The sequence below is a fragment of the Excalfactoria chinensis genome, chromosome Z (assembly GCF_039878825.1).
Source record: "Excalfactoria chinensis isolate bCotChi1 chromosome Z, bCotChi1.hap2, whole genome shotgun sequence".
Classification (NCBI taxonomy): domain Eukaryota; kingdom Metazoa; phylum Chordata; class Aves; order Galliformes; family Phasianidae; genus Excalfactoria; species Excalfactoria chinensis.
In genome coordinates this window covers 9,911,063-9,929,179 of record NC_092857.1, presented here as the reverse complement: position 1 = coordinate 9,929,179, position 18,117 = coordinate 9,911,063, and the positions used below count along the sequence as shown (strand labels likewise).

The window sequence follows — 18,117 nt, the reverse complement described above, 5'->3', positions numbered from 1 at the left end:
ATCTAAGAGGTCTGACTATTATTTGCCTTTCCACTGTTTACTTAACAGTCACTGACAGAGCTATGTTTGTTGTACAACTCTTAATGTCTATCTGAATTCGATCCACAGAGAAGAATCTGTATTTAGCTGAAGATGCCCAGGTGTCCACTGATTATACTTAGCAAAAACTGAGCTTTAGAATTCAGATAGTGGTTTCCATGAACCAGTTAAGTTGCAGGTCCTCCAAGTGTCTTGTGAAGTACATGTCTGTTGTCCCTGTAATAAGAAAAAATAAAAAGAAAAACCAAAATACAGATTAGGGAGAGGAGTTTTCCAAATGGGAAGTAAGCCTATAGCTTTCTACAGATAATGGAATCTCAACATCCTTCTCTTATAACCCACTCCTTACCTGCAAACTTCTACTGACTTTAGTGAAAGTAGGACTTTTTACGTTGGACTTCTTAAGATACAGACCCTTATCTCACAGACTGAGTGGAAAATGTACACCACACACTTGCCTTGCCTTGAGTCAGGGCTGCCCATGCTGCAGGCACAGCCCTGAGCTGTTAGAGCGCATAGAGCACTGGGACACTGCTCTCAGGTGTTGGGTTTGGGTGGTGCTATGTGGAGCCAGGGGGTGGTCTCAGTGATCCCTGTAGGTTCCTTGCAACTCAGGATATTCTCCATTTCTGTGATTCTTTCTCTGGCATTTGAAGCACAGTGCAGTAGTGTGTTTTAGGCACATGAATGGAGCATATTCTATATTTAGCAGCTAAAAATAATGGATGAATTTCATAATGAAAAAACATTCAGCATCTGGAACATTCAGGCAGCTCTGCCTTTACATGCAGACAATGATGGTGCCACAAAGAGTTGCAAAGTAATACTTTTCCTGAGCTATAAATAGGAACTGAAGAACAACTTCTGTCTTGTAAATATCGCCTAAAAGTGGCTGAATGAACAGAACTGCAATGCCCCAGGCAGTATATTTCCAAATGGATATATGAAGTACTTAGGTATGTTTTGTATAACACACAATGCTAAAGGAAAATAAGAGGCACTTCTCTCAAAAGAGACTACTCCTAAGCTCTGCTATTTTAAATAGAAGCAGGCCTGAAATCAGCAGCCACGTTTTGATTTCAAACTCAGCCAAATGCTGCTAGTTTATTGGAGCTGCATCTTCCCAAGTATCCAGTTTCTGTCATGGCTCTCAAGCCCAGAATGTTTTTTACTTGAGGATCCCATTGGCAGCTGAATTCTGATTCCAGTACTGAACTGTGCAGTTAAACACCCTCAGACAAAACCTAGAACAGAGTCCACAGGCTTGGAACTGCACAGTTTTTTTTACACTTCTGGTTTCTCCAGCTTGGAAATGTGCTTTCACACAAAGCCCTACTCATTCAGCATGTCCTGAGCACATGGGACTCCTGTGTGTCAACTGAAAGTCAAGCTTATGAGTATGTGAACTGACGTCTACAAGAGATACCTTAACCACCTATGTCAAGGGAGAACTGGCCTCATATCTTTCCTCAGAGAATAGTTCTGCTTGTTTCAAGAGGATTTGTTATAATGATTTTTGACCTGCTATCTTTGACTCCAGGGATGTCTGTCCTGTCTGTAGAAAGCTGACCGCTGCTTGTGCAACAGCAGCTTAAGTTTGTGCTTTACTGATGTGGAATTGCATGACACCAGCTTCTGACCTTATTAATATGCCAGTGATCACCAATTAGAGTCCCTATTCTACTCAGGCTACCAGCTGTTGTTTTTTTTACAGCCAGATACTCTGGCCTGCTTTTTAGAGCACCACCTCATTGCCTGCTTGGCTGTTTCAAGAGACCTCTTTCTCTGCCTCAAATTTTGGGAGCTCATGAATGTTGACATGGCTGTTACAGTTGCAGACATGATGTTGTTTTCACCTACCTGACAGGCTTAGGTAACCTTCTTTGATTTCACTGTTTACAAGAAAGCAGCAATAAAATATTGAATATTGCATTGTACTTTTAATGTGAAAATAATACACTCTGTTCGCCTTCACTATAAACAGTTGTTCCCAAACACTGTAATTTTTCCTCTATCTAGCTGGAAGGTGAGCAGCCAATGAGGAGAATATTTGAACTCACATAGTTCAGTTAACTTGCTTGGCAGAAAGTATTCACTGTTAGGTATTTGTCCCTCTTTGTGCACTAACAAAGTACGGACTCTTGGTGTGTCCTAACTTGTGGAAAACTCCGAACACGTCTCTGGAAACACAGCCCTTATAAGGTCTGTAAATTGATGTACAAAGCTGTGGAAATATTTTTAAGCTCTTAGCCATGGGAGTTCTTGAGCTCTTCCTTATATTGCAGCAGTTTTCTTTCTTTTCCAGAACCTCTGCCAAACACTCTGGTGCTCTGTGAAAGGCTCCTGCCGCTCTAAGCTGGATGCTGCTGCGGATGGAACTCGGTGTGGAGAAAACAAGGTGACTGTGAGGTTTGGAGCCTGCAAAATGTTTGCAAAAAAACCATGAGAATCTCTGCTGTAGTTTAACTGTAAAAGAGAGGCACCCTTTGATATCTGCTTTTCAGTTTCCATTGAAGTTGTCAGTCTGCGGGAACTGAAATAGCAAGCAGTTAATGTAACATTTTTCTGTGCTGTAATAGTCTTGTTTGTCATTTCTCTTCTCTCTTCAGTGGTGCTTCTCTGGTGAGTGCATTACAGTAGGCAAAACTCCAGAAGCAGTCCATGGTGGATGGGGTGCTTGGTCATCCTGGTCGCATTGCACAAGGACCTGTGGGGCAGGAGTTCAGAGTGCAGAGAGACCATGTGATAACCCAGAGTAAGCTGAGTACACAATCTTTTCATGCCTTTTATTCAAGATCTTTGTGGTACTTAGGATGTAGGAGACATTTTGGTGTGCCTCTGGTTTAACATTGGGTACCTCAAGTTAAGCATACTTGTGTGAAATTCACTTGGCTCACCTTATAAAATCACTATATCACTCTTTAATTCTTGCCTTCCATGAAACTTGCATCTACAGAAAATAGAAAAAAAAAATAAAAAAATAAAAAATCCTGTTATTTTGCATGCAGGTTTTGCATAAATGCTATAAATGTTGATTTAATAGTACTGTCATGAATAAATAAATATTCATACAAAGAATGGGAACAATAGGAAGCATTTTGTTCCTGAGGGAAATCAAGGACTTGCCTTTCATGTTTTTTGTTAGTCATCAGCTTTGTTTTCATCTTTATATACATGAACTGATAGGTACAGAATGTGATGGGCAGAGTTTTCTAATACATACTTGAGTTCATGAGGACCCTACATCTAATTTTGAATCACTCAGTCTTTCTGGAAGAACTATCAAACAGGCAATTTTGTCATAAGCTTAGCTGGGCAGTGTACAAGCACTTCTTCCTGCCTGTACCAAGATACAGGGTATCTCTAAATCCTCGTGCTTCATACTGGCACGTTCAAGTGTTTGAACGTGTGAAAGGTGTGTTTATCCTATAAAGGTTTCTGATTCACTTTGTTATCTCACTGGTACCTGAAAGTCACTGCTTGTTTGAAACTACTTTTCTCTCAATATCACATCCCAGTCTCAGTGTTCTTTTTGTAGACCACAGTTTGGAGGAGACTACTGCACCGGAGAAAGGAAACGCTATCGCATGTGTAACATCAGCCCCTGCCGGAAAGGCTTGCCAACTTTTCGCCAGATGCAATGTACTGAGTTTGACACGGTTCCCTACCAAAATGAGTTCTACCACTGGGTGCCAGTTTATAACACAGGTACTAAGCTGTGAATTTTTAAATTGCTGGTATAGTTTTATAGATCAATGGGAAGCTTCTATTTAGGTTCAAAAGTTCCTGAATTAAAAGTCTTCAGAGTACTTAGAAAAATTCTATGTGCCTCCACCAACAGGTATGCCTTTTGTGTATGTGCAAAGGCATACAGATATCGTTGTAGAGCTCTAGCAATACTGACTGTGAGCACAAACAGACTGGTTCCTGAAAAGATGCTACACTCATAACAGGTGTTGAAGTCATACCTATGCTAATAGGTTGCAATGGACTAGAACTGTCTTTCCCAGTGTCAACTCCAGAAAAAGAAGTACTGTAGCATGGGGTAGAGCTGCATGTTAAGGCCTGCAAGCATCATGGTACCTAATAAGCAGAGAGCTTTTCAGACACACAAATACTTATTTAGAATTTCCAAACTTGGGTGTTTGTGGTAAGTGCTCCTGGCACCGCCATAAGGAAATAACTCCTCGACAGGTTTGGTAATGAAGTGCTCTGTATTATAAAGACGAGTGATGCATCTGTCTTATCTCTTGCTTTGTAACATCTTGTTACTAAGTATAGGGGCAGTAGTTAGTACCATGAAGTCTGAATCTGATTTATGAGGAAATTTAAGGTGCTAACAGAAGCAGCTATCTGTGTAATTCATTTTTGAAGAAAAAGTGAACCTCAAAATTCAACTTGTAATTTTGCAGTGGTCAGCCAGTTGGACTTGATCTGTTTAAGTCTCTTACAATTGTTTTTATTCTAGTCTAGTCTAGTCTAGTCTAGTCTGGTCTGGTCTGGTCTTTTTTCCTTCTCTTCTGTGGATTTTACTGGTCCTACTCCTGAGTTTCAAACTGGTATAAAAATCTACTTGTTATTGGTACTGGAGCTCCAGAGTGGGCAGTTTCTTCTGTATTTTCAAGGCTTTTGCTTGCTGTTAAACTCATGTCATCCAATTTTAAAGAATTTTCAGAGCATTCTGTTTCAACATTAAGCATGCTCCCAAGAAGGTTTTGGTTTATGTTTTATTGTTAGTCATCTTCAATTCTCTCATCCTATATGTGTGATATAAGGGTAAAAGAAAATATTCTGAAGATTTCCCAAACCCTGAGTGATATAACAGTTTTTGTGTGAAATCATTTAGTTGAGATGGAAACCTGAAATCTTTTAGATGCTGGTAATTTCTGTGTTCCCTCACCCTTCTAGAAAAAGGGTAAATGGTGAATGAACCCTTGCATCTTTGATTTCATAGTTTCAATAACCCTGTTCTAGTCATTGTCACTTAATTAAACACTGCTTTTATGTCCTACTACATTGTGTAAATTGTACCCTTATAAAAGAACAAAGATATCCCTGTGAAGAGCTCAGTATGCAACATGTAGTTTTAACAAGCAAACAGGAAGAAAAGGAGTGAATGATACTTTGCTGTTACCTAGACTAATTACATTTGAGGTTATAAATACTTGGAGATTTTTCCTCCTGTTTTAAATGTGTTTTAGCTTCCTAGGGGCTTGCACAGGTTTATTTTAGATTTACTGTGGAGCACAGACACCCATCTGCTCACACTAAAGCACACAGTACCCTGAGAGTTTCAATACGATGAGGACTTTAAGGCTCAAATGTGGCTAAAGCATACAGTGGCTCTGATCAGGGTATTTTCTGAATTGCTTCATTCAGGTTCCTGCATCACTTTATGCAGAATTTGGTACTAAACAACTTCTTTGGCCATCATGCTGAGCCTACATCTATTTATTTCCTGCCTTTTCACAAATTACATTTATCTGAACCTGATAGCTACCTGGGATTTAAAATCAGTGTAGTCAGCTTGAGTTTTACACTGAAGTGATGAAAGTAATTATGTAAACAACTTTCTGTTCACAGTCAGTGCTAGGATCAGCTCGTGTGCTGGCAGATAGGAGTTATGTAGCTAAAGTATTGAAAGTCTTGTATTTCTTCCAAAACATGCCTGTGTGTCAAATAAGATCTGTACTGATACTCACAGGGTCTCAGCTAACAGTGCAAGTTGTTATTTCTGCTGCCATTGATTAGGAATTAAACTTTCTTTTGGAGCACAAAGTTAGGTTAGTGTGATAAAATACCTTTCCTTTTATGTGTTTTGTCTGTCTGATGATTGTATTTTCTATTTTTCTTTGTTTTGGGTTTCCTTATCCAATTTTGACTTCTGGCAAGCGCACATTGGGAGGGGGTTCAGAAGTGGAGATCCACTTCTTTTATTCCTAGTGGGAGAGAGGAAAAAAAATATTGAGGCCTTATCATCTTCCAGCAGTCATATTATTCACATCCTTCTCTGTCACATTAAAGTGACCCTTCCAGCACACATACTTCAGTGATTCAGCTAGGAGAGAAACATTCACATTCTGTATTTCTACTCTGAGCAGGGAGTGTGCTCTTTTCTGGTTATCTTCATGTTGTTCTGTGTATACTCTGTGAATATGAATTCTATTCTGATATACACAGGGGGAAAAAGAAAGTCATAATCCTGAATTTTAGGATCTTTAATCAGTTTGATGTCTTGCTACCGTAGCCCTGTTCTGATTACAACTAAGTCAATAGCCACTAAAGAGAACCCTTAAGCTTGGGATTCCATTATATCTGATACTATTCTATGGCCGATCCTGTCCCGCTTCAAAAGAGCATGATATTCTTGGTGCAGGACTTGAGCAGTGTGCATCACAAACAAAAGATACAATTTTTCTGGGCTACTGAGCATTGAAGGCACCTCAGCTAATATGTTATGTCCAATTAGAGCCAATGCTTTGCCAGAATGACAGTCTGAAAGAGGCTCACAGAAGAGCAGTGTGAATGAGAAACAATTGAAAAAATGTGGCTTAAAGGAAAAAGTCTTTTCAAAAATCAAGCGTTGCTTTAGAAAAGAGATTGAATTAAATGTAAGCTATTTGAAAAGACTTTCAAAAGGTGTACCATATGGAGTCGGAGGCGATAAAGCCCCTTGTAACTGAGTTTGAAAAGCAAGACACTGTGGTCTTAATAGTTCTGTGTGAATGTAACTCTTCTTTCACCCTTGAGTTTGACATCAAGTTTCATGCAATTGTACTTCGTAATGCAGTTCTGACACCCTCAGCTCAGGTAGTATAAAGAGAACTAGAGTGCAGACCCCAGCAGCTCTTCATGCTTGTGAAAGTCAGAACAAGAAGTAGCAACCAGAATAGTAAAAAAAATGCTTGATGTTACACAACAGGTTCTTTATTTCTGGCTACCTAGAGGGTTGGGGGAATTAATATTATAATTAATATGATTTAAATACAGTCTACAATGGAGCAGTCAAAGTGGCTTCAATCGTATGTGTGGAGGAATGAGTAAACCTGGGTAAAACTGATGTGGTTCTACCCAGGTGTTCATTACTGAGTGTTTAACAGTTGGATCAATTATTTCATGTGTATGATCAATTGTAAGATTTTCTGTGTATTTTGGCTTAAAAACTTCCTAAAAGGTAACAACCTTTTTAAAGTCTCATCATGAGTTAATCAAATTTGCTGGTGATAGTGATAGGAACTATACCAGCTGCTTTGAAGATTTCCATCTGAGCAACCATGATGCTTGCACTGATCTCAGTTTAGTCTTATTTATACTTAGACCATCGAGACTGGATTGTGTCAGCACATTTTATTTTTTTTTACGGATTGATTTCTAAAATGGAATTGGGTATCATTCTGCTTGTTATGCCCACATACAGCTTGGGAGGAGATACAGATATCAGAGTAATACTTTGCGTATTTTATTCTGAACAGTGTAAAACTGAATTGGCTTTATGTAAAATCTGTGTCTGGATGAATTTTGAGTGGGCCATGGACTAACTGGAAGTCTTTTGACAGACTGACTAGTGTGCTTTGCTGTTAAAAAATGGTGCACTGAGAAGGTAAACAAGGTGAAGCAAACTTTAAAGCATGAAAGAGATCAAACTAGAAAGAAAAAAGACTGCTCCAGATAAAAGTAAAATAAATGTGACAGACATTTTGTCTTACTGTTTTTGCAGAGGGGATAAGGGCTGATAAGATTTACAAACTTGATGTTCTTGCCTGAGACTTATAGCTCCATTTTGCTGATATTCTTGAACATGACTTGCTATCAACTTGATTTCCTCCAGTTTCATAACCTTAGTCCATGTGTTTCCTTTGCCACTAATCCTTCTATTGCCCTTTCTTTACAAAGGCATCCTAATTTGAGATGACACAAACATGTCACTCTTGTCAGGTTTTAGGCACCATTTTGGCTCTACTGACAAGTGGAAAAACACAAAGCTCACTCCTCATTAAGGTTTTGGTTTTCCTGGTGGATCCTCTTTTTTAGTTTCTGGGTCCCAGTTCTACAGAAATGCTGTTTACATAAACGTGATTAATAACTAGAACTAAGACTGTGCAGAAGTCAGCGCTGGCATTGCAAGCACCCTGGAGCCAGGTGCTGCTCCCACTTTTGTGCACAGCATGGTGCTGCGTGTATATTGGCGCTGTACAAATCAGAGCTATAAAAGTGAATTTCCCCCTTCAAAAGCATAAATCCTTTCAAAGGAAATGATTTGGTTTCTTTGCATTAGCCAAAAATTGAATTTTTCTCATTACTTGAAACTCCTTCAATTTTGAATGCAGTTCTTTGTATGACAAAAGCAAGATCAACAAAGGAGGAAAGGGAAACAGAAATTCATCACCCAGGATATCCATCTATAGTTACCCTGCATGGCTTTCAGAGCAGGGAAGTGAGCAGCTTTTGTTGGCTGTTGATGAAGCTGTGAATCTGTAGAGGTTCCTCTGTAGCACCCAGAGAGATTTTATTAAAATGGCTCCAAATTGGTCTGATAAAGTTCCCAAAGCTGACATCTTTAACACCTACTGCTTTGCTGTGCAAAGGATTTCATTTTGCTGAGAATGAACAAATTGCTGTGGCACTTGTCTTGACCAGGGTCATGGAACAGAACAGGAGCTCAGGACAGTTCTCCAGCTGCCATCCATCATGGGTGTGACCATAGAGAGCTTTTCTTTCAGTCAAATAACTCTGGCAATGCTGTAGGTTCTGAGGGATTAATATGAGGGCAGAGGTTGTCTTTCTTGGCTTTGACCCTGGTTTCAGTTCTAACTCATCTTCTGTCTATACGATTTATTTATCAGACTCATGTTCTTGGACTCTCCTAAGCCTGAGTTCCAGAATTTCCAGTTAACAAGGAGCAGTATCTGTGAGGCAAGGCAGATGCACAATCCACAGAATCATTAAGATCAGGAAGACCTCTATCTAATCCAACAATCAACCTAAAACTCTACCATACCCACTATGTTATTCAGAGCCACATCTACATGTTTTCTGAGTGCCTCCAGGGACAGCGACTCCACTGCCTCCCTACGCAGTGTGTGCCAGTGCATTACCCCTCTCTCTGAAAAGAAATTCTTCCAAATATTCAACCTGAGCTCCCCTGGCTCAACCTAAGGCCATTACTTCTCATCCAGCCACACCTGGGAAAAGAGGTCAACCCCCACCTCACCACAGTCTTCTTTCAGGTAGTTGCAGAGAGTGGTAAGGTCTCCCTTGAGCCTTCTCTGAACAGTCCCAGTTCCCTTAGCCTCTGCCCATAAAACTCTTCACAGTTTCTCTGTCTTCCTTTGGACTCTTGTTGTTCTCCATTGTTTTTATTTGGCTGTTCTAAATCCATGCACAGACTAGAACTGAACTGGGCTGTTGTGGAAAATCTTGTTTTAGAGACTCACAGATTGCTTTTGCTGCAGTTTTTCCTTTTGCACATCTATGCAAGAACAGCCCAGATGTGTCAGACGTACCAACATTATCTCAATTTCATAAATTACCAAGCAGGAAAAAAAGAGGAGTGGTTGGAATAATGTAGTAACTGCCAGCAAGTATCTGAAAATAAGCAGTGATATGTCCCTTGACTGACATGCTGAGGACGAGAAGCAGTCATTTCATTGCTGGCAGCACTGATCAGGAGTTTAAAATATACCTGAAATCACTCAGTCATCAGCTGATGAAAAACAGTTGCTTATCTCTCACAGTCTTACTCCTTGGTTCCTCTTTTCCCCTCGCTGATGACAGCTGGTTTTGCTGGTTTCCTCTCTCTTTCTCCTTTGCAATTGAAGACCTCTTTATTGCTTGACTCACTTGGGTGTTAGTATGTCAGCAAGAGAATGTGTGGAGGTGTGAGGACATTGGGCTCCAGCTGTTCTCTGTACTAGTTGCATCTATCAGGCCTCTTACACTCTGTTACCAATAGTATTGTGGCTTTGTTAATTGCTTCTAATTATGCCATTACTTGTCATTAAATGCCAGAGAAAGTGGGTAGATGGTAGAATGAAGACACTCTGTTATTCCCTGTACACTATGTGTCAATGTCCTGCTGAAATACTTTCTGAGGAATTATTTCATTTTCCTTTCAGCTAACCCCTGTGAGCTTCACTGTCGCCCAATAAATCGCCATTTTTCAGAGAAGATGCTGGATGCAGTCACTGATGGTACACCCTGCTTTGAAGGAAGGCACAGCCGAGATATCTGTATTAATGGCATGTGTAAGGTATTGGGTATGTTTGCATGTTTCTTTCTCTACATTTTTTATATAGTTAAGGGGAAAAAAATAATGCTTTGATGTTTTGTTTTGTTGGAAGATCCATGTGAAACACTTGATTGCATTTTTAATGCTCATGGAAATAAATCCGCAGAAATAGCTTTTCTACGTAGTCATTAGAGTTATTTCTATCATTTTTAGCAAGTCCATTAGCCTAATTTCTTCTGGCACCTTCAAATGCATCCGTTCTTCCTGTATTTTAAGAAAGCCTGTTTGTTTTTGGTGATTTTCATGAACTATAGCTTTAGTGTTACAACTGGTATCTCCGCTGCATGGTTTCATTTTGAAAATTCAGTTTAGTATTGCACACTAAATAACAGTTGTGAGCTGACTTGCAGCAGGACCAGGCACTTGCTCTTGAAGATAATAAAAATAATTTCTCTTTACAACAGTAAATTGAATAATGTGATACAAGGAGTTAACTGGCAAACACACAGTATGTAGTTCAGTAATTTTCTGTTTCTTGAAGAATAAATGTAAGATTCTCTGCATGTTCTGCACATTTGTAGCTATTGTGCTTCAGGGAAGAACAACAAAAAAAAATTGTTATAAGTTTTCCTTGCAGGACATGCATTTGTGAGAGGGAGTTACTGAGATTCTGTTCAAATTCACAGAGGAGAGTTTCCATTCGGCTTTGCTGAGAGACAGAATGGCTCTTTTAACTGTGATGGTGAAAGTGTTGACTGGCAGTGAGCAGCTCAAGCCAGCTGGAAACAAAGACTAATATACTGAAGTATGTAAATGTTGCATATTGTACTGGTGCTTTTGAACCTCACTAAGGAGACAGAATGCACTAAACTCTGAAGGCTGGCTTTGTGTTGTTATGTTTTAGTTTTCTGGTTTCCACACCAAATAGATCGGGGTACCTATGGCTTATCATAGCTTCCATATGTTTTTTGTATTTAACCTTGTCTGTGACAGTTCAACTTTATTCCTGTATCAGAAATAACAAAGTGGAAAATCAGAGTTCAAAGGAAATGTTATTTTAGCTGCAGTTTCTACATACCAGATATATTAGTTCTTAGGGCTCAAGGTGTCTCTGAAAAATTTCCTCCAAAGCACAGTCCCTACCATAAATATGGTTTTGTCAGCCTTTCACATGTCATCTACAACCTCAGATTTAATTGGAGTCAGAATCATGGAGAGAACAATATCATCATGCAGCTGCCACAAATGATACCCAGTGATGAATAGGTTACCCAAATAGCTCTTATTTCTGAAAGATAGTGTGCTTTTATCTGCAATAGGAGCACTGCATAACACTTGAGGAGAAGCATTTTCAAGTACCTCTTAATATAATTCATTGATATTTTTATCCAGCTAGCTAAACACAATACCTATATAATAGACCATGGTGAGTAAATCAAGAAATGCATTTAAGAGTATTAGTCTGGTATATAACTCTTGCACTCCAATAACAACGTTTCTAATAATGTAGAAACATTAAGAAACATTAACAGCAGTGTCTCATAATGTTTTCAAGTCTACATCTCATAAAAGTGCTTCACTTGTTTTTCTATTAAAATAATGCTTGGTTTGCAAAGCAGCTGTTATTTAAGAAGGAAGTTCAAACTTTTTGTAATGGTTGTGTAAAAACAAAAGATAGGTCGACTCATATTCAATCTATAACTTAAATCTCCTAAACTCAGCTGATTATAATCTGATTTCACAGATAGCCATGGTTTTGCTCAGAATGAACAGTTAAATTGTTCTTACCTAGACGACTAAATGTGGATTGAGGTGCTTCTTTTTAACTGAGGCTTACTGATTGCTTGCCTACTGAACTTAGCATTTCCATTATTTGTATCTTCAAGTGAAAAGTAAGTACAGACACCAGTGCTGATACTCTTGGTCCTTGCAATTTGTCCAGTATATAAAGCCAAATTTTTCAACTATCACTGCCTGTGCCTCAGTGTGCAAGGAAGCCTTACCTTAGATGTTGGTATAATATTTCTGTAGAGCTTGTCTTGTTAATTCAAGGACAGACTGGAATTGGTACCTCACTGGAGGATGTAGCAAATAAGACAGTGGGACTCTGACAATTAAACAGAAGAGGAACTCCCTGAATATGTAAAGCTGTTGACACTCAACACTGGAGCCAGTGACAGCAAAGGGGTATCTTCAAAGTTACATGCATGAGGTTGCCACCAGGTTTTGTTTCCAGGTGATGCTAATAAGGAGAAGAGACATGACATTCCTCTTAACCCTTTCATTCTGTTTGCATCTGTCTTGGCTTCTCTTCTTGGACTATCTTCAGTCACAGTGTCAAACTCACAATTTTGAATGGAGGAAGTCAGCCAGATCAGTTGGAAATGTTACTTAACATCAAAATATATTGTGGCTATCTTGCAATTTAACCATATTTCTCTGCCCTCATCCTTTGGGTACCATTTCTTTTTTCCTTTATTTAGAAGACATTTTAAAAACATATCGTATCCCCCTCTGCTTTAAATTACTTACCACAAGCTGACTCTAATTCTTATTAGAACATTTGATTGCTCCAATAGGGTTAATAAGAAAGAAACTGCCACTGTGGTATGAATGTTGAACATTGTGCATGCATGAGTTTTCCAGACTGAGGATTTTTGTTAAACATGCCACGGCATTATCTGGAAGTGAAAGCTGAGATGGTACATGCACTGAGATAGTGCAGACACTGACAGTGAAGGACCTGGCAACTCTGCTGTTTATAACAGGCATTCAACTGCTGCACAGAATTTTAATAGGCTTAAATGACCTTCAGTCATGCAAAACCTTGAGTTGTTCTCTATAGTAATGCACAATTTTTATGTTCAGAGATTAACATTGTATTGGAGAAGTACACAGCATCATAGCAGGGAGAAGAGTGTTTGGTTGTACTTTGTTTTTCCTTTTTTCTTGTTAAAAAGCAGATTACTTTGTGTTTTATATATATATATATATATTATTTTATTTATTTATTTTTTCTCATAGTACTTCTACTGCCACTCATTATGGTTCAATCTTTTCCTTCCACTGCTAGCCTAACAGGATATTGTTTCAGCCACATCTAGACCAATTGTAAGTGAAATAAGCACATCAAGGCATATCTCTCTCAATTCATGGTAATGTTTTGGCCAACATGGCAAGACTGTGATTTCTCAGTTTGGAGGCCAGTGTGGAAGATAAGCAGAAGAAAGAGCTTTGAAGCATAATGTAGCATTCATGTAACTTTGATACTCTGACAATAGGCCCGGTACATACCCCTCAGTGACAGCAAGGGCTCCACAGCCAATCTGATACAAAAATTCCTCCCAATAGAAGTGGCAAAAGGACAATGCCTCTGGCTGTTTTCCTTTTAGTTAGCATACAGCAGGAAATAAATTACTTTTCCTTCCTGTAACATGGCCAAGGCAATTCAGGTTACTATTTTTGCCTCCACATTGTGCGGTAGGACCAGTAATAAAGCTAGTCTCAGGTGTGTTAGAAAGGCACTTGACAAACAGGGCAATTACAAAGGGCACAGAAAATGATGCTGATTTGCAACACACACATGATACGGCACACAATGGTTTCTTGTTAGCACAGCACGTTCAACTGGCAGAGGGTGCACAAGAACTTGTATGCAATAGATTCAGAATCTAATTGCTACTGTTTGTGTTGTGTTGTTTTTTTGTTTTTGTTTTTGTTTTTTTTTTTTCTTTTCTTGTTTTAATAACCTGCAAATAGTCTCCGGATCTATTTTAACAGTCAATTTGGCAGAAATGTTAGGCTTGTTATTTAAGGCAGTTTTAGAAAATATTGCTACTGCATATGTAGGATAGAAGATTAGGGAAAGCAAATAAAAGGGAGGAGGATGCGTTTAGAAGTAAACCTAATGAATAACAAAAATAATGTGTTATTCACTGGAGTGACAAGGTGGAAATTAAAGTTCACGTAAATGTATTCCTAATGAAAGACATCTGGACCTGTTTACGCAAAAATGTACACGTTGCGAAGGTCATTAATAGCCTCGTCAGAAGGTGACCTTCTGCTAGATATGGGGTCACTGCACCACCACCAGCTTTCTTTTAACTAGGGAGTAAAACAAAAGTTTGGTTTACTCTGGCGCAGCTGTCCAGATGCCTCATTCTTTGGGACCTCTGCAGCATACCCTTTCTTTGCTTATATGGTGCGGTGATGTCCGCTACAAACTGTTTCAAATGTCAGAGGAAAATCAAAATAGAAGTGTCTATGTCTGGAAGGGACAAAGGGATTCCTTTCGTGTTACAGCATCATATTTTGATGCTGTTAATGTGTTGCTAAGGGAAATGTATAGCAATGTGTAAAAGATCTGAACTGATATAGAGTGAAACCTGTGCAGAGACACTAATTGGTACCCTGAAGGCAAGAAAATGATCGTATTGTGCTGTATTGTGGATCTTCTATTGGACATGTCCACCAGTGCCAGTAGAGTAGAGTAGCTGAGGATTGATTTGTTAAGTCTTGGAGATTTTCTGACTAAATGGTACTCAAATATATGTTCAGTGATTTCAGAATGTCTGACTGACAGCTCACACTAGATAAATTGTCACTGGTTGTAAATACTCTAGCAAGCATGAGCAGCCAACAAATGCAAACAGAATAAGCATTTGCTGGTAGAAAATGCATATTCTTAATATGGTTAAGAATTAAGAATATGCATTTTTTACCAGCAAATGCTTATTTGACAAAAATGTTAAAAAATTGAAAACACTTTTTTTTGTTTCCTTTCCAGAAGTTTGAGTGAGAAGCTCTAGAACACTCCTTAGTACTGCCTAATAGCAAAGCATGCAGTGTTGGAGTTCAATCTCTGGATTTTTCATTTGCATAGTTAAAAATACATGTTTTGTCCTCTTGAAAAGTTTTCTCCTCTGCTTTCTGGTTAATCGTAAATGTGTGCATAGAACAGAAAATGAACTTCAACTTGCAGAACTCCCCAGAGTGGTTTGTTACTGCTTCAGTCCAGTGATAAAACTGATTGCACTGACTTTACTAACTTCTTATAGACTGTTAACAAATGTGCAGACAGTACAGTAGATACACTGGAGTATGTATCTTGGGAAGAAAGATAGCCATGTATCTATCTTTTTACATTCTCAAGAAGTGCTAAATATAAATTGTATTGCATCCTTAACTAACAAGTGTAGGTCTGTGCTCTTCACCAGATGAAGAATCATTCTGCACTCATTGCAGTGATGTCTGAGAAATCTGAGTACCTCATTAGAGTACTAAATTCTATGATTTAATCCATCCTTGGTTGAGTAGCGACATGCTTGGAGGTAAAAACTGAGTCATGAACCTTCTCAGTGTGTATTTATCTCTGTAACATTCTGTACTTCTCATAAATGTGGTCCTTGGTGCTGAGATATATCTGTGAAAGACACATCACTAACAGAGAATAAACTTTCCCTCTTTTATAAAGTGGCCTTCTGTGAATCAAGAGAGAACTTCTTGGCACATCCAGTGTTTTTCATAGCAGGTATCAAAGGTGCTGATGAAGTGCTGCTATTAAAGTGACAGATGAGTCTTTTTTGAAACTTCTTTAAAAATGTGAGTGATAATATTATTACATAAAGTGGCATCATTAATTCAAGGCCTTTCCTTGGAGCTCCCTGTAGCTGCTCATTAAATCACTGGTGCACAGAGTAAAAGCTCAGGTGTTTCTTCCCCTCAAACTGACAGGAAAAAAACAGTGGAGTATGAAGAAGGCTTTGTACCTAGATTAATAGATATGCTTTCCTGTCAAAAGCTTGTGGAAGATTACAAGTGCTGATGTACTGAAGGTAAAAGGGGATTAGCATCAAAAGAAGGAATAGCCAGATCTTCATACATCAAGGGGATATTAGAGAAGTTGGCATGTTTTGCACCTGAAAGTTTATTTTGACAAAAATCAGTAGAGAAGAACTTTTAACTACTGCCATATCTCTTAAGGCTGTTCTTCTAAATCATAGGCAGTCTGCTATGATAGGATTCCAGATGTCTCAGACACTGTTGACAGTCACAGAGTGTTAGACACAAGTAGGCTCTGGTTGTGTTCTGCAACTTTAGCTTGCTGTCATGATAGTACAAAGCACTGTGAAGTTTTGCTGATAAAAACAAATGAAGAACACTGCATACAAACAAACAAACGCTTACTAGAAATGAATTTGGGATCTGTGAAGTTCAAATACTATACTGGGACTGAGTCTGAGGTGGTAACACACCAGAGGAAAGCAGCACTTCAGCCTCTTGTGGAAGTGACAGTATCCATGCACAGAGGGGGCAAGTTGTCAGGTAAATGATTCTCTTATCCCAGAGTGACAACCAGCTACATCTTTTGGGGTGGTGATGTGCCCAAGAGCTGACCAGAACTGCCTCTGTTCTCTCTAAGCTAAATAGGTTTTTATTTATTTAATATGTGCTTAATAAATCAAGAAATGTAACATCTAAGGGATTTAAGCCAATTCATATCATTATTTGAAAGTAATTTCAGATTGGAACTAGAATATGGAAAGGAGGTAGCAGAGAATGTGGTGACATGAGTGTTGATGTGTTGATGCACTTTAGTGTGGTTTGAAAACAACACCCTTCCCCCTCAAAATTTACTCTGAACTTTTGAGAACAGTTTTTTGTTGTTGTTGTTGTTTTGTTGTTGTTTTATTTTTTTTAATGATTACCCAGATGTTATTTTCAATACATATATATGTGTGTGTGTGTGTGTGTGTGTGTATATATATATATATATATCTCAGTAAGTAGTGTTTATTATGTGTGACTGAAAAATTCAGCTCCAGGAGAACCAGATCAAATGCAGCACGCTCCGTAGGTGACAAATAGATGAAGGTGGAGCACTGCCAAATGTGCACTATCTGCATAAGAGTATATTACAGCTGAATCCATACTGATACACACAGCAAGCATGGAATGGTGCAATTGGAATTTCATTTGGTTGGGAAGCTGCAGTCAGCTCCTCAGTAATGATAGGCTCTGGTACAAAGTGCTGTTCATACACTTCAGAATTCTTTAATATTCATTTGTGACAAAAGTAGCCGAAATGTAGATATGATTTAAAGAGATTTATGATATCAAGGAGCTCAGGATTTCTGTTATGCATACTCCTCTCTTTCTGAAAAGCAATAGTCTAAAAAGTGCAAAGCTTAACAGTTTTAACTTAGCTTAATAGTCTAGCTTTTGTTTTGTGCTGCATGCTTTTTAAAGTTTCCAAAGTTGGCTGCTTAGTCTTGAATGTGTTTATTTTGGGATTCGTTGCCTGCTGTATTTTTGTAGTATTGTGTTAGCACAAAGCCTGTGAGAAAGTTCAGGGCTTCATTTTCCTTCGACAGCTGAGCTCTGTTTAGAGAAAGAAAGAGAAGCTTCAGAGAACTCCAAACCATTACATTTACCTCCAGGTTAACTCAGATGATGAAAGGCTTTTCTGCTTTATACAGGGGCAGGAACCTAACTCTTCAGTTGAACCCATATTGCACGCTGATTTCACACCTAGGACGTATGCTACTTTGATTCTGCTAACTGGACAAAACATTTAAGAAATTTCAGATTATTTTTATACATTTTTATATTAAAACACTTCAGCTTAAAATCTTCCTAGTTCTTAAAGAGAGGCAAAAACTTTACCCCAGAACTTAAAGATGATTTTCCTCAAGTGTAATAGACTACATGCAATTTCAGTTTTGGCAAGGAAGAAGTTTTTCCTAACTCAAGATGGGTATTTTTTTCTCTCACTTCCTCCCCCTAGCAAAAATGAATGGAAAATCAGTCTTTGTCAGAGCTTTCAGTCTGACTCATTGCTCTGTGCTGGC

At 38.7% G+C, this 18,117-nt stretch overlaps 1 protein-coding gene across 1 annotated transcript in view; it reads left to right on the top strand.

The window, feature by feature from the left end:
• Positions 1-18,117, top strand: part of ADAMTS12 (ADAM metallopeptidase with thrombospondin type 1 motif 12) — a 160,405-nt gene that overhangs the window by 100,101 nt on the left and 42,187 nt on the right. Inside the window, exons 10-13 of the mRNA XM_072359368.1 lie at positions 2,345-2,437; positions 2,649-2,794; positions 3,578-3,747; positions 10,155-10,288. Coding sequence (XP_072215469.1) covers positions 2,345-2,437; positions 2,649-2,794; positions 3,578-3,747; positions 10,155-10,288 — 543 coding nt within the window. The remainder of the gene's footprint in view (positions 1-2,344; positions 2,438-2,648; positions 2,795-3,577; positions 3,748-10,154; positions 10,289-18,117) is intronic.